The 17,493-nt window shown below is 42.7% G+C and overlaps 1 protein-coding gene across 1 annotated transcript in view; it reads right to left on the bottom strand.

Annotated features, from left to right (window-relative positions):
- LOC126412131 (fibrillin-2-like) overlaps positions 1–17,493 on the bottom strand; it is a 675,186-nt gene that overhangs the window by 224,347 nt on the left and 433,346 nt on the right. The window contains exons 24-25 of the mRNA XM_050081574.1: positions 16,824–16,949; positions 5,610–5,691 (exon numbers count right to left, since the gene is read on the bottom strand). Coding sequence (XP_049937531.1) covers positions 5,610–5,691; positions 16,824–16,949 — 208 coding nt within the window. The remainder of the gene's footprint in view (positions 1–5,609; positions 5,692–16,823; positions 16,950–17,493) is intronic.

The following is a 17,493-nucleotide window of genomic DNA, read 5'->3' as shown; positions in this document are numbered from 1 at the left end:
TCGGCAACGTGCCCTTCAGTTGGCGAATCCGACTCTAGATGAAGTTCTCTCCATTGCGCAGTCTTTTGAAATTTCTCGCGCCGTTGGGGCGCAAATAGAGGCGTGGGGTGATGTCGGGGAAATACAACCTCTGTGCTCTGTTGATGACGCGTGCGGTGCGTCCCCGCCGGCCAACGTGGCCGCAGTGCGCTCCCATGCGCAGTCTCGGCCTAGCCGTAATCAACCCGCTAAGAAACTGCAGCAAAACCCCCGGCAACTTCCTTCATGTCCGCGGTGTTTTACGAAACAGTCACATGAGGATTGTCCCCAATGTTGGGCTGTGTGTCACAATTGCAAAAAGAAAGGTCATGTGTCTCCCATTTGCAAATCCGACTGCATACATGATGTTCATGAACAAGATGCTGATTCTGATTCTGTGTTGTCTGTCAATTGCACTTCGTCCCTTTCAGGGAAGTTATTCCTCACTGTCCAAATCCTTGGTCAAGATGTTCGCATGCAAGTGGATACCGGTTCTGCTGCCACTATAATTAATTCTCAGACATACCTTCAGTTGGGTTCTCCACTCCTGTCACCTGTCACTCGGAAATTACGGACGTACAATAAACAGATGTTTTCTCTCTTGGGACAGTTAAATGCTGAGGTATCTTACAAACCCATCGTTCGCACTGTTCCCATATTTGTGGTCGACCAGAGCAACGCAGAAAATCTTTTTGGTTTCGATGCCTTTCGCGTTTTTGGGTTCTCCATAGATGACTCTGTCAATATTGTCTCTGATGCTATTCCTTATGCTCAATTGGATTCCTTGTCAACGACATTTTCGTCCCTTTTTTCTCCTGGGTTAGGCCATGCAAACGACTTTGAAGCTCATATCATGCTCAAACCCCCTGCTCGGCCTAAGTTTTTTCGGGCTCGGCCCATTCCTGTGGCCCTTCGTGATCGGGTAAAACGGGAGTTGGATCGCCTCACTACTTCAGGGGTCTTGCTTCCTGTCACTTCCAGTGAGTGGTCCTCTCCTGTTGTTGTCATTGCTAAGCCAAATGGTGATATTCGTCTCTGTGGCGATTTCAAAGCCACTGTAAATGCTCAGTGCCTCATCGACACTTACCCTATGCCCCGTCCTGAAGAACTGTTCACTAAACTTGCTGGAGGCCAGTATTTTTCTAAAATTGACCTGTCAGAAGCTTATCATCAACTTCCTCTCGACGCTGCTTCCCGGCAGTTTCTGGTTCTTAACACGCCTTTCGGCCTCTATCCATACCAATGCTTGCCATTCAGGGTTGCTAGCGCCCCTGCTCTCTTTCAGCGATTCTTGGAACAATTATTGCTCCTTGTCCCTGGGTGTATCAATTACATGGCCGACATTGTTGTCACTGGCTCCACCACTGAAGAACATCTTCAAAATCTCCGCACACTTTTTCATGTTTTACAGACTGCCAGTCTTAAGTGTAATCTTCAGAAATCACAATTTTTTCAGGCATCTATCACGTACTTGGGGTTTCAACTCTCTCAGGATGGTATTCGTCCGCTTCAGCAAACTGTCGCTGCGATCGATGACCTTCCTCGCCCTACATCTGTTAAGGAACTGCAGGCCTTCTTGGGGAAAATAGCATACTATCACAAGTTTTACCGTCTGCGGCTTTGGTGGCTCAACCATTGCATTGCCTGTTGCATAAAAACGTGTCTTTTCACTGGTCCGCGTCATGCGATGCGGCTTTCCAGAAATTGAAGACTATGCCTGGCTGCTTATCGACCTGGCCAACATCTTGTTCTTGCCACAGACACCCTTCAATACGGGGTCGGTGCAGTCCTTGCGCACCATTTTTCTGACGGTTCGGAACAACCCATTGCTTATGCCTCCAAAACCCTCACGGATGCCCAACAAAAGTATTCTCAAATTGAAAAAGAAGCTTTGGCCATTATTTATGCTCTTCATAAGTTTGGTGTTTTTCTCTATGGCTCAAAATTTCATCTTGTTACGGATCACAAACCACTTGTTTCCTTGTTTCATCCATCAACGTCAAACGTCACTTCCTGACAAGGCTGCACACCGCCTCCAGCGTTGGGCTCTTTACTTGTCTCGTTTCAATTATGAGATTCATTTCCGGCCAATGGCTCAACATGCAAATGCTGATGCTCTGTCTCGCCTTCCCATGGGTCCTGATCAGGCATTCGATAGGGACGAACTTTTGTGTTTCCACCTGGATGTTGCCGAGCAGCGGGTTGTGGACGGGTTCCCCATCACTGGGGACAGGCTGGCGGCTGCTACGAGTTCTGACCCTACCCTCTCCCGGGTTTTACGCTGTATTCAGAAGGGTTGGCCAGATCACCCATCCGCTAAGACTTATGATCCATTGCGGAACTACTACGCTTTGCGCTACCACCTCACGGCTAGGGATGGTGTTATCCTCACCTCCACTGACAATACTTCGCTGCGTGTTGTGGTACCTGCGTCTTTGCGTGCTTCGGTCTTGCGCCTCCTTCACCACGGGCACTGGCGTGTGTCTCGCACAAAATCTCTGGCGCGCCGTCATGTGTACTGGCCTGGCATCGACTCTGAAGCAGCACACGTGGTCGCTGCCTGCGGCCCTTGTGCGTCACAGGCCGCTGCCCCGAAGTCATCTTTGTCACCGTGGCCTTCGCCTGCGAAGCCCTGGGAGCGCATTCATGCCGACTTTGCGGAACCCTGTTTAGGTACTTATTGGCTCCTCGTAATTGACACCTACTCTAACTTTCCTTTCATTGTCCGTTGCACGTCGCCTACCACCGCGGCAACCACCAGTGCTATCGCCCGCATTTTTTCTTTGGAAGGCCTCCCCTCTACTCTTGTTACTGATAATGGTCCGCAATTTGCCTCTTCCGAATTTGCGGATTTTTGTGCTCGTCACGGCGTTATGCATGGCACGGCCCAGCCGTTCCATCCACAATCGAACGGTGAGGCTGAACGACTGGTCTGCACATTTAAGGCTCAGATGCGGAAACTTCTGACTTCTTCTGCTGCTGATGATGCGCTTCTCCAGTTTCTGGCGTCTTACCGTTTCACCCCCATGGGCGACCACAGCCCGGCTGAGCTCTTACATGGCCGACAGCCCCGCACGCTACTTCATCTTTTGCGGCCTTCCACCTCACGGCCGCGGGTGCCTTCACTTGGCCGGTTCACCGCCGACGACCTCGTCTGGGTACGGAGGTATGGCAGGCGGCCAAAATGGAGCCCGGGCCGCATCTTAAGACACCGTGGCAGACGCCTGTATGAAATCCAGACGGACACGGGTGTTGCAGTGCGTCATTTGGACCAGCTTCGGCCTCGTGTGCCTGTTCCGAATGCCACTACACCACTTTTGGCCCTATCTGACGCTCGGGATCTTGGCATCTCTCAATACTCACAACGCAGCCCTCTCACCGTCATCGCGATGCCAGCGCAAGAACGGACGCCACCAGGGGACGTGCCCATGCAGGAACCGGATGACCATCCTCTGTCAGAGCAAATCTACTCGCCTCCTCCTCCAACAGACGCCGACACATCGCCCATGTCTCCTGTTATATCAATTGGACTTGCCGCAACGGGCAGATTGGTGCAGGAGGCCCCAGCAGATTCAACCCCTACGTCTCCTGTCATCTCGACCCGTTATCATTGGGGACACTTCCGTCCACAAGGGGAAGCCTCCTCCTCGAGACTTTACGGTGAGTCAAGCAACGCCTATGGACGTTAGCCATCTCCAGGACACCTCCATCAAGACCAGTGCAACAATTTCAAAGGGGGGAAAAGTGTTGTGACTCGCCGATCATTCAAAGCGCCGCCGCGCAATTACGCGCTTCCTCTACGCGTGGCGCTGTCTGCCAGCCACGCAGCAGCTGCGCCACCTAAGCGGCCAGCCGAGCAGCGGCCGCTAGACTGGGACTCAGGGCTCATTCGAATGCTAACGTGTACACATGTCTTGCTTGTCAACTTACTCTGTGACTTATATGTGTTGTGTCATTCTGAAATATATTTGTTAAACTTGACGTTATAACAAATATATCGCATGTTCAAATGGATGTAAGTTGCACTACGCATGCAGAGATGAAGAGGTCTGCACAGGATAGACTAGCATGAAGGGTTGCATCAAACCAGTCTTTACAATGAAGACCACCACCACTACTACCCCCCCACCCAGCACCACCACAACCACCACCACAACAACAAAAACAACAATGAGATAACTGGTCTTTCCTGACAATCACAGCTTTATGAGAGAAAAAGACAGGAAGCAGATGATTTTTAACATTTTGAGGCTGATGCCCATAAAAATATGGAGGTAGTTGGTTTGGTTGAAAGACCACTGCTTGTAATTTTATGAGTTTGCCTTCTTGTGTATCCTTTTGTTCCTGTTCGAGTTATTATGCTTGCCACATGACTGAGCATCTCATTAGTTCAAATATTGATCACTAGACTGTCTGAGCATGCTGAAGAAGCATGTATATTTCTTCCTTATAGTAGGTCTTCAATAGCCTGTTTTTGTTGTGTCATCAGATAGTAGAATCGACAAAGTGGGGTGTGCGTTGACTGATGGCGAAAATGCTCAGAGTTGTTTAGCAGTTGTGAAGATAGTGACAACAATTTTTTGGAAGATAATGTCACAGACAACTCTGGGAATGACATCAACCATATTCAAAAAAGAAATTTTGGAGAGTCCAGGCAAATAATATTTTGTGTGAAATACTTTATTCAGCTTTCGATTGAAAGTGCTTTCTGTACATAATTCCAGAGTTGTTTCATTTTCAAATATGCCTTTTGTGGTAGAATCAGAAGAGGAAGATGGACATCAAATCATTTCAAGGGTAAGCAAGGGAAGGGCATTATTCCCCTTGATCTCATACTTGAAGAGTATCGAAGATCAAGGATGAGGGCAGACTGTAAGGTAGCTGGATGATTACTGACAGTGTGCCAGATGTTGCTGTATATCTTGGACAATCCTGACAGTGCAATATACATTTAGTTGTGAACAGTGCCCCTCAAGAGGTTTTTTTAAATACTTTCTAACAAATTCTATTACGGATATGTGTAGTGTCAAGCTAATCTGTTTGCCGAATAGCGAAAAAAGAGTTTAGAAAGCATGAATTCCCTTCCCATATATATAGACTGTTAAATTGAAAGAGGTTGACTTGAAAAGCATGATGTAAAGAAACAAGCTACCAGTGTGGTGAGTGCAAAGTCACACTGTGTAAATTACAGTGCTTGAAAATGTACAATGCAATGCTCCAATTATTTCAGATAAGGTTCTCAAACATGATTCCTGTACACAAAACGAACTTTATGCTTCATTAATGAATATTTATCATGCTGCTTTCTGAAAAGTCCTGTACCTATACTCTTGACCAATTTTTTAAAAGTAATGCTGCAAAACAATCACTTCATTGAAATACATGTTAATTCAAGAATATCATATTAGAAACCATTTAAGATTAGGAACAAATATATTTCATTAAGGTAAATATTATACTATAAATTTTCTAAGAGTTACTATAACTGAAAACATAGTAAAAATGGCACCATTTTGCAGCATAAGTTTATATGTTATGTTCAGTACCTGGAGTGTTAACATGTCTAGCCAAAAATGATTAAAGATACTAACCTACACGCACAGGAGTAACTGCCAGGTGTATTCATACAAATGTCATCACAGCCACCATTTTGTTGTACACACTCATCAATATCTGTAACAGCACATGGGATGATTATGATTATGTCACAAAATTTACAATAGGAAAGGAATCATCATGTCCCATTGTCAAGCAGTGCCTACTTGTGTATCATTACAGAATCTATGAAAGTGCAATTCACTGTAAACTATATTTGAGTTTCTAAAGAATGCACTTTTTGTGATGGCAAAACAAATTACCAATGGGATGATAGTTCTGACACAGTAAAAATGTTAACAGTCTTAAAATGCATAACCAGAAGGCCGGTAAATATCTCAATGCAAGAAAAGAACTATTTAAGAGATTTTCAAATGCTCTGCTTTAATATGTAGCCTAGTTAGATGTAGGGTTATATAACATAACAATTACATCCATCTCTAAGACTGGCAGGCTTGTCTGCATTTTCTGAGTACTTGTGTCACATGTCTGTTGAATTAAATTGTGAAGCACACTTATTGGAACTGACTCTTGAAGTTAAGGGTGAATAAATTGCTTTATCTACCTATTTGAAAGCTAGTGTAAACACTTTTTTCTTTGCGTGTTTCTATGCACCACACATCAGTCAGCTATAGGCGAGTGGTTGGCCTTCCTTTATTTTACATATTACCCCTAAGTTTCCATGTTTTTCTACAGATGTTCTGGATAGAAGCTGCTGATGGCTTTATTGGTTTTGACAAAATGGAGATAAAATTACACAATCTGTTTTCAAGAAGATGGCAAAGTTGGAATATTCTTTCTGTCTTAGGGATAACTGAATTATAAATATCTTCAGGTTTGATAATCTTCATTCAGGCACATGGCAAATTTGAAGCAAAATCTTACACTGTAGCAAATATGAAACTGGAAAGAAACAAAAACTTCAAAACCTGATAGAAGGGCAGAGAGGGTAAAAGCCATGAGCTACAAATCACATCTCCAAGAGAGAAAAGAAACTATGGTTAAAAAAGAAGCTTTGGAAGACAGTTTATGAGTAGGTTAAATGTCTAAATGACATTATGAGATTTATAAGAATATAGGCTTCCGCAGCCGGTGTCATAATGATTAAAATTCTTCTGGGTATTATGCCACGTCATTGCTAAAAACTAACAACAATAATAAACTAAAACCAATGTTTCGGCCAAATTGCAACAGCCTTTCTCAGGGTACGACTGGTTTTGCATGGGGATGGGTGCTTCTATTTATTACAGACTATCGATGGCTAACATCACTGTTGTAAAACTTTTAATTGGCCCTCTAATATGATTGGCTAGTCATGACCTAAGGAAAGATGGAAGGAAAGAGGCTATTAGTGGATGTCCATGTCGTCAACGATTGGTAGCTGTCTGCCAATCAGTGTTCGGCTTCTGGTCGGCAAGTTTTCCTCCTGGTGTGCGTGGAAGTGGACTGACAGTTGCTCTACAGCTGTGTGTGCAGATACGTCTGTGTCCCGTGTAGCTCTTGCCCCGTGACCGGTCGCGGCCTATTGGACTGGGATGGCCGGCAGCCAGGACGCTGGGAGTTTGTAGCCATCTTCTCTGTTGATGTTGTCAGGCTGCTTAATAATTTCAATCGCCTCCCGTATTTTGTGTTCTCGCATCCACAATTCTTTCGCCAGTACTCGGGCTTCCTGGAACCTGGTAGGTTGTCCACAGTCACGGTGGTGTTCTGCTATCGCCGATTTATTATGTTGTTGTAATTCTACATAGCGTTCGTGTTCTGCTACTCATAAGCTGACAGGTCACCCTGTTTTTCCTGTGTAGGCAGCTCCGCACTCACACCATAGTTTGTAAACACCTGCAGTATTAAGATTGTTGACTACATCCTTGGTGGAACCTATCTTTTCGTGGATCCTATGACTGCTACGAAAAATTGGTTTGAAATCTCGTCGGCGGAGGACATTGCCTAGCCGTTCACTGACGCCTTTTACATATGGTAAGTGTACCAGTGGAAGCTTCTCTTCTTTGCCTTCTTATCGTGTTCTGCTCCCTTTGGTTTTAGCTACCTTTCTTATGATGTTGTCATCATAGCCGTTGGCACGGAATGTGTGTTGTAGCTCCTTTAATTCTTCTTTGATGTTATTTTCATTGCTCCGGCAGTTAACGTATACAGACCAGAATACTTTTGAGCTGGGTGGTGGTGGCTCTCCACTTGCAAGTACCGATTAGTGTGCGTTGGTTTCCGGTACACTTCGTGTCCCAGTTTACCTTCGGCAGCTCTGTATACTTCCACATCCAGAAATGGCAAGGTACCATTGTTTTCAGTCTCATGTGTGAATTTTATATTTTTGTGCAGGCTATTTGAGTGCCATGGACCTTGCCGTTGGTGGGGAGGCTTGCGTGCCTCATCGATACAGCCGTACCGTAGGTGCATCGACAACGGAGGTGTATCTGTTGAGAGGCCAGACAAACGTGTGGTTCCTGAAGAGGGGCAGCAGCCTTTTCAGTAGTTGCAGGGGCAACAGTCTGTATGATTGACTTATCTGGCCTGTAACACTAACCAAAACAGCCTTGCTGTGGTGGTACTGCGAACGGCTGAAAGCAAGGGGAAACTACAGCCGAAATTTTTTCCGAGGGCATGCAGCTTTACTGTATGGTTAAATGATGATGGCATCCTCTTGGGTAAGATATTCCGGAGGTAAAATAGTCCCCCATTCAGATCTCCAGGCGGGGACTACTCAAGAGGACGTCCTTATCAGGAGAAAGAAAACTGGCATTCTACGGATCAGAGTGTGGAATGTCAGATCCCTTAATCGGGCAGGTTGTTGTTGTTGTGGCCTTCAGTCCTGAGACTGGTTTGATGCAGCTCTCCATGCTACCCTATCCTGTGCAAGCTTCTTCATCACCCAGTACTTACTGCAACCCACATCCTTCTGAATCTGCTTAGTGTATTCATCTCTTGGTCTCCCTCTACGATTTTTACCCGATCGGGCAGGTAGGTTAGAAAATTTAAAAAGGGAAATGGCTAGGTTAAAGTTAGATATAGTGGGAATTAGTGAAGTTCGGTGGCAGGAGGAACAAGACTTCTGGTCAGGTGAATACAGTGTTATAAATACAAAATCAAACAGGGGTAATGCAGGAGTAGGTTTAATAACGAATAAAAAATAGGAGTGCTGGTAAGCTACTACAAACAGCATAGTGAACGTATTATAGTGGCCAAGATAGACACGAAGCCCATGCCTACTACAGTAGTACAAGTTTATATGCCAACTAGCTCTGCAGATGACGAAGAAATTGAAGAAATGTATGATGAAATAAAAGAAATTATTCAGATAGTGAAGGGTGACGAAAATTTAATAGTCATGGGTGACTGGAATTCGGTAGTAGGAAAAGGGAGAGAAGAAAATGTAGTAGGTGAATATGGATTGGGGCTAAGAAATGAAAGAGGAAGCCGCCTGGTAGAATTTTGCACAGAGCATAAGTTAATCATAGCTAACACTTCGTTCAAGAATCATAAAAGAAGGTTGTATACATGGAAGAATCCTGGAGATACTAAAAGGTATCAGATAGATTATATAATGGTAAGACAGAGATTTAGGAACCAGGTTTTAAATTATAGGACATTTCCAGGGGCAGATGTAGACTCTGACCACAATCTATTGGTTATGAACTATAGATTAAAACTGAAGAAATTGCAAAAAGGTGGGAATTTAAGGAGATGGGGCCTGGATAAACTGACTAAACCAGAGGTTGTACAGAGTTTCAGGGACAGCATAAGGGAACAATTGACAGGAAAGGGGAAAAGAAATACAGTAGAAGACGAATGGGTAGCTCTGAGGGATGAAGTAGTGAAGGCAGCAGAGGATCACGTAGGTAAAAAGACGAGGGCTAGTAGAAATCCTTGGGTAACAGAAGAAATATTGAATTTAATTAATGAAAGGAGAAAATATAAAAATGCAGTAAATGAAGCAGGCAAAAAGGAATACAAACGTCTCAAAAAATGAGATCGACAGGAAGTGCAAAATGGGTAAGCAGGGATGGCTAGAGGACAAATGTAAGAATGTAGAGGCTTATCTCACTAGGGGTAAGATAGATACAGCCTACAGGAAAATTAAAGAGATCTTTGGAGAAAAGAGAGCCACTTGTATGAATATCAAGAGCTCAGATGGGAACCCAGTTCTAAGCAAAGAGGGGAAAGCAGAAATGTGGAAGGAGTATATAGAGGGTCTATACAAGGGCGATGTACTTGAGGACAATATTATGGAAATGGAAGAGGATGTAGATGAAGATGAAATGGGAGATACGATACTGCCTGAAGAGTTTGACAGAGCACTGAAAGACCTGAGTTGAAACAAGGCCCCCAGAGTAGACAACATTCCATTCGAACTACTAACGGCCTTGGGAGAGCCAGTCCTGACAAAATTCTACCATTTGTTGAGCAAGATGTATGAGACAGGCGAAATACCCTCAGACTTCAAGAAGAATATAATAATACCAATCCCAAAGAAAGCAGGTGTTGACAGATGTGAAAATTGCCTAACTATCAGTTTAATAAGCCACAGCTGCAAAATACTAACGCGAATTATTTACAGACGAATGGAAAAACTGGTAGAGGCGGACCTCGGGGAGGATCAGTTTGGATTCCGTAGAAATGTTGGAATACGTGAGGCAATACTAACCTTACGACTTATCTTAGAAGAAAGATTAAAAAAAGGCAAACCTACGTTTCTAGCATTTGTAGACTTAGAAAAAGCTTTTGACAATGTTGACTGGAATACTCTCTTTCAAGTTCTAAAGGTGGCAGGGGTAAAATACAGGGAGCGAAAGGCTATTTACAATTTGTACAGAAACCAGATGGCAGTTATAAGAGTCGAGGGGCATGAAAGGGAAGCAGTGGTTGGGAAGGGAGTGAGACAGGGTTGTAGCCTCTCCCCGATGTTATTCAATCTGTTTATTGAGCAAGCAGTAAAGGAAACTAAAGAAAAATTCGGAGTAGGTATTAAAATCCAGGGAGTAGAAATAAAAACTTTGATGTTCGCCAATGACATTGTAATTCTGTCAGAGACAGCAAAGGTCCTGGAAGAGCAGCTGAACGGAACGGACAGTGTCTTGAAAGGAGGGTATAAGATTAACATCACCAAAACAAAAACGAGGATAATGGAATGTAGTCGAAATAAGTCGGGTGATGCTGAGGGAATTAGATTAGGAAATGAGACACTTAAAGTAGTAAAGGAGTTTTGCTATTTGGGGAGCAAAATAACTGATGATGGTCGAAGTAGAGAGGATATAAAATGTAGACTGGCAATAGCAAGGAAAGCATTTAAGTGTCAGGAAGTTGTTTCTGAAAGTATTTGTATGGAGTGTAGCCATGTATGGAAGTGAAACATGGACAATAAATAGTTTGGACAAGAAGAGAATAGAAGCTTTCTAAATGTGGTGCTACAGAAGAATGTTGAAGATTAGGTGGGTAGATCACATAACTAATGAGGAGATACTGAATAGGATTGGGGAGAAGAGAAGCTTGTGGCACAACTTGACTAGAAGAAGGGATCAGTTGGTAGGACATGTCCTGAGGCATCAAGGTATCACAAATTTAGCATTGGAGGGCAGCATGGAGGGTAAAAATCGTAGAGGGAGACCAAGAGATGAATACACTAAGCAGATTCAGAAGGATGTAGGTTGCAGTAGGTACTGGGAGATGAAGGAGCTTGCACAGGATAGATTAGCATGGAGAGCTGCATCAAAACAGTCTCAGGGCTGAAAACCACAACAACAACAACAACAACATATTTGAGTGCTGGAGGAAGTATCCCAATTCCGCTTCACCATGAGGCCAGATAGCGAATGTGTCGTCCACATATCGTAGCCAACAACTGGTACGTAACGAGGCAGAAGCTACGGCCGTTTGCTCAAAGGCTTCCATGAACATGTCCGCAGCTACAGGGGAGAGCGGGGAACCCATTGGAGGAGGAGGAGAACTGGTTGAGGATGGAATCGAAAACCACAGTATTTATAGTTAGACATTTTGGATCTATAGATACCATCTGTAGGGAAGAGTGGAGGGTGGGGGTCAGTGTTGGGGTGGGGGAAAGGTGAGGGTATGCAAAACTGCGGCTTCCTTTTCCTGGAGGCAACTTCGAAGGCTAAAGGCGGATCCCACTCAAAAACATATGTTATTTTTAAACCACAAACAGAAAAAAGAGCTTCAACATCAAGATGATTATTTGAAGGCTGTGTTAACCCAAACACTACATAACTGTCTCCACCCAACCAATCTCAACTCTAAGTATCCATTATTAACAGCAGTACAAACCACCCAGCATCGTGATACCTGAAGAGTGGAGGCAAGGGAACACTTATAGTGGAACATGTTTCAGTGGCATCATGTTCTCTTCAACAATGAAAGAAGTTATGTTTCTGATGCCTGGTGATTGTCACAGAAGTGTACAGTAGGCAATGATCGAGCATCTCAGACACGGTGTCCCACCGACTCTGCACGGAGGTGGGTTGCTTCTGCTTTGAGACAGTATCATGTGCAGATGTTAGAAGCCTCTCATAACTATCGAGGGTGATTTTAGCGCTCTACAGTGTTGGGGCACGATCCTTCAACCTACTGTCCAGTCCTACAGTCAACATTTCACCAATGGGCTCCTTTTCAATATATGGGCACCTGCTCACAAATCATGGACACCTTCCTCTAGGAAGCAGGGATCAACTAAAAAAGTACCTGCAGTACGAGCAGAACTGAGAATGCTTAGGACCAATCAAAACTTGCAGTGTGTCATTACAAGAACACTCCTCACACCAGGATGGCCACTGTCAAAGAGTTGTACAAACTTGAGCAGCAATGTCTCAGTCATCTTGTGGATAGTGTACCTAGGAGGTTCCAAGACTGTCACAATGCACAGCACAAAACAGTACTGAATACTGCCCAGCAACAAATTTTAATTTCACAGAAGTGCACTTTCCAACAGACTCCTTCTATTTTGGCTGTTGTCCCCCTCCCCTCACCCAATAATTTTTATTTTATTTTTTATTACCCGCTCCCCTTGCATCTGAGCTCACACATTTGTAGATGGAGCAGTTTAGTATACAATGAAAGAGCAATATTATTTGTAGAGCCCTAGCTAAACAAAACCAATAAGTTAACAAATAATGAATGTTTAGCATTGGGCAACATATTTAAACAGGCTTAATTTTGCAAAGGATGAAATATGTAGTGTGGGAGTGAGTGAAGGGCAGGGAAGGCTGGAGGTCGGGTGGGTGTTGGCATAATATATTATTGTAAATGGCAAAGAAAAAGAAAATAAGATTTAAATATAATAAATAAAAGAAAGCACACCTTAAGGAAACAAAATACTTCAATATATTATCAATTTTCATGTGCATAGATAACTTAATTTTCCCTACTTAAAATTCAGAGGCCTCTACTAGATTAAATGAACAAATTGAAGGAGAGGTTGAAGAAGAAGAAGAAGAATAGTGGCATCTACTTGGAATATCTGTCATTACTGCTCTTCATATCTGTCACTACTGCTCTTCTGTTGCTAGCAAAGGCTTTCTTTCTTATTACTTTACGTGTAATTTTTTTTAAATCTTACTGTTTTTTAAATAAAGTTATATTTCCAGCTCCATGTACAGACACCACTATATAGCACTGTGAAAATTAACAAAAATGAAACAGAAGCATATCAAAGAAACTAGGATCGCTCTATGGAAAACTGGAGACCATCCTTCTATAAAAGTATTATTTAGCAGAAGAATATTAAATGATAAAAGCACTATTTTTAACAAAATAAGCACTATTTTTAACAAAATAACAACAAGAGAGATAATTCAAATTGCCTTTAAATTCTGTAACTATATTTTTGACTGATCAGCTACCCATTAAATCGTTTAAATGTCGACATAATGTGACGGTTACATTAATAGTCTACTTTCTTAGTGGAATAACAATGTTGGTTGGAAACCATAGAAAAACTATACTGAAAAGTGTCACCAGTTACCTGCATGTTCCATATACTACACTCCTGCTCATAAATTCAGGATAATGCTGATACATGGTGAAACAATGCTTTGGTGGGCGGTTTGCGGGTTTCAATCACCTCGGGGTAGGACCAAGAGGTGCATTTGACCTGCGGTCGTCGCGCGGTGGCGCTAGCAGCAGTCCACATACGCAGAGGTGTGTTGGTGCATGTCAGAGTACAGTGCAGCGAGTAAGTGTGCAAACGTTTTCAGACATGCTAATGGTGACTGTGTGTTGAAAATGGCTCCTCAAAGAACACATATTGATGATGTTATGGGGGGTAGAATACTGGGGCAACTGGAGGCTGGTCAAACACACCATGACATAGCACGGGCCCTCCGTGTGCCACAAAGTGTGATCTCAAGATTATGGCAATGATTCCCACAGACAGGAAACGTGTCCAGGCGCTACAGTATAGGATGTCCACAGTGTACAACACCAAAAGAAGACCGACATCTCACCATCAGTGCTCGCAGATGACCATGACGTACTGCAGGTAGCCTTGCTCGGGACCTTACCGCAGCCACTGGGACAGTTGTATCCAGACACACAGTCTACAGACAACTAAACAGACATGGTTTATTCGCCCGGAGACCTGCAAGGTCACCCCTTGTCACAGGAGAGCCCGTAATACCTGGCGTCAAGAATACAGTGCATGGTAATTGGAACAGTGATCCCAGGTTATGTTCACAGACAAGTCCAGGAATAGTCTCAACAGTGATTCTAGCCGGGTTTTCATCTGGCATGAACCAGGAACCAGATACCAACCCCTTAATGTCTTTGAAAGGGACCTGTTTGGAGGTCGTGGTATTATGATTGGTGCACATATACCCCTGCATGTCTTTGACAGAGGAACTGTGACAGGTCAGGTGTATCAGGTCATCATTTTGCACCAGTATGTCCACCTTTTCCGGGATGCAGTGGGTCCCAACTTCCTCCTGATGGATGATAACGTATGGCCCCACCGAGCTGTCATCGTGGAGGAGTACCTTGAAACAGGAGATATCAGGCGAATGGAGTGGCCTGCCTGTTCGCCAGACCTAAACCCCACTGAACGCATCTGGGTCGCTCTCGGTCGACATATCGCTGCATGTCTTCACACCCCTAGGACACTTCAGGAGCTCCGACAGGCACTGGTGCAAGAATGGGAGGCTATACCCCAGCAGCTGGTCGATCACCTGATCCAGAGTATGCCAACACGTTGTGCAGCCTGTGTACGTGTGCATGGTGATCATATCTCATACTGATGTCGGGGTACATGCTCAGGAAACAGCGGCGTTTTGTAGCACATGTTTCGGGACGGTTTTCTTAACTTATCATCAATGCTGTGGCCTTACAGATCTGTGTCGTGTGTGTTCCCTATGTGCCTATGCTATTAGCACCAGTTTTGTGTAGTGCCACGTTGTGTGGCACCACATTCGGCAATTATCCTTAATTTATGAGCATGAGTGTATATTATGATCATTCTCCATGACGTGGAATGACTCAGTTTGTAACTACAATACACTTTCTAAGTGAAAAATAGATTAACATTACATTAACAATGCAACCATTATACATTACTCTCTCTCTCTCTCTCTCTCTCTCTCTCTCTCTCTCTCTCTCTCTCTCGCACACCCAAACAGACGCAAAAAACTGGTTACTTCCCTCATAGAACTGAACGTATAATTTGATGTACCATAGCCAAATGAACCTGACTGTAGTAAGCAGCAATATAGCTTAACAACATGCATCATGGATGATGTGTGCCCCCACCTTCATCTATTGTTCATCACCCCCCAAATAATGTAACCATGAATATAATTCTGAATATCTAATGCTGTTTTCATACAATCATCAAACTGTTAACACGACAGTATACAGTGCAGACCAACAACATGTAAATAGTTTTCATCATATCCATAACATCTCAATAAACCAATACATTGGAAAATTGTACTGTAGGAGACAAGCCTATTATCTATTAAGGTTTAGCTTCTTTGTCTTTAATTGTTAACTACATTATACTTACTTTGCTAATACTCAACCATTCTTTCATAAATGAGTTCTTAATGCAGCTGCTTTAGCTGTCTTGCAGACAACAGTCTAATGCATCCCCATACACTCACAGCAGTGTATAATAAAATATCACTGAACATTTAACAAGTTCTTGAATGGAAGAGGTTTATGTACATTATAAGTGCTTAAATAATAAAATATTATTGAACAGTTAACAAGCTCTTGAATGGAAGAGTTTTAGGTACATTATAAGTGCTAAGTAGTGCCAAACAGAATGACAAATTATCTAATAACAGGAAGTACTAGATGGAATAGAAACAGTACAATGAGAAAAGAAATCATTTGCCACAGACACCTGTAAAACAAAGTAAATAATGTGGCTCAGCTTTTGAACCTGCATTCTTCTTAAAGAGTGCACTCATGCGTGAGCACCTCAACCACCACCACACAAGCTATATTCTTGCAGCGCTGCTACTCATGTCACAAGTTCGTAAATGAAGCAACAACCTTCAGCACATTGATCATGTTCCTATTCATCACTCTATATACCAATTATGTGGTGAGTTGTCTCTTTATTCATTTTGTTTGTTATTGTTGGACTAAAAATCTAGTTTTTCCCACAGTGTAGGAATAAGGTGATCTGGAAACTACACAGAGGTAATATTTGCTTTGTTGTATTCCTGTGCTGTATCACATCTATTTAAGACATTTATCTGTTACTCCAATAATTTTGTCTTTACTTGTTATCAATTTAGAATGAAAGATAAAATTGTCACTGAAAGACTTCTGTACTGTTTATGTTCACAGGAAACAAAGAATCAACATTTGGACAATTTGAGAGAGAGAAGTAGCCTATCCTCTGACTACAAGTTGCTGACATTTGGGAAAGGACTGACAAATAAACAAATTAACAAATCAGAAAGAAGAGCCACTTTCCTTACTTTCTTTTTTTATTTTTTATTTTATTTTTATGCGTTTATCTGCCACAACAGAGCCATCTATTCCTTATAGTAACTGGGATTTAGATGAGCATCCACTGTTACAATTAAAAATTAGATGTAAGGCAATATTTGCTATAGAATTTACCATTGGAAATCTCCTTGCCGCAATGGAAAAAAAAAAAAAGTTATGAGTAAAGCTGAATTATAGTCAATTAGTACAATGGTACCCGTGTCTGAAAAATGGAATTATAAGTAAGATTTGATTACCTTCACAGTGCAGCTTCAGACCAGTCTGCTGGTAACCATCATCACAAACACACTGGTAGGTTCCCATCATGTTTTCACATACACCATTTGAACAGATGCCACTCGTGCGTGAACACTCATCAATATCTATAAAATTTTAAAGTTTTATTAACACAGACATGGAACACAGTTCTTCTAATGTTTTTTTTCTTTCCCTAACCCCACATTTCTCAGCCTTTTATCCTTTCAGGCACACCACAGTATGTTTCTAACTTTAGGGACACCCCTACAAGAGATTTTTTGGTACATTAAAAAAAGTAAACAAATAAACTACATATGACATATTTTTTTGTCATGATGGGGAATTTTTTGCAAACTGGGCTACTGAAAGGAAATGATTAGGTGTCAAGTTTTTTATGTTCTAGATATTTTATCTGTGGAAGATTAGAAGTAATTAACAATCTAGTGACACACTTTACATGTATTTGCGACATACCAATGTCTCGCGACATGGCAGTTGAGAAATGCTGGTCTAATCAACTTACACAGCACACAACGATTTGTTCTTTTTTCTTCACAAAGGACATGAAATACAACTGTCATCATGATAGGGGTTGGATTCTTCACTTGGAATAGTTAAGTGCTATCAAAGCAGGCTCAGACTGGCTGAAGTGGTGAATGCTAATATATC

Source organism: Schistocerca serialis, chromosome 7 (assembly GCF_023864345.2).
Source record: "Schistocerca serialis cubense isolate TAMUIC-IGC-003099 chromosome 7, iqSchSeri2.2, whole genome shotgun sequence".
In the NCBI taxonomy this organism is placed as follows: Eukaryota; Metazoa; Arthropoda; class Insecta; order Orthoptera; family Acrididae; genus Schistocerca; species Schistocerca serialis.
Note: the sequence above shows the minus strand (reverse complement) of the source record. Positions and strands in the feature narration are given on the sequence as shown.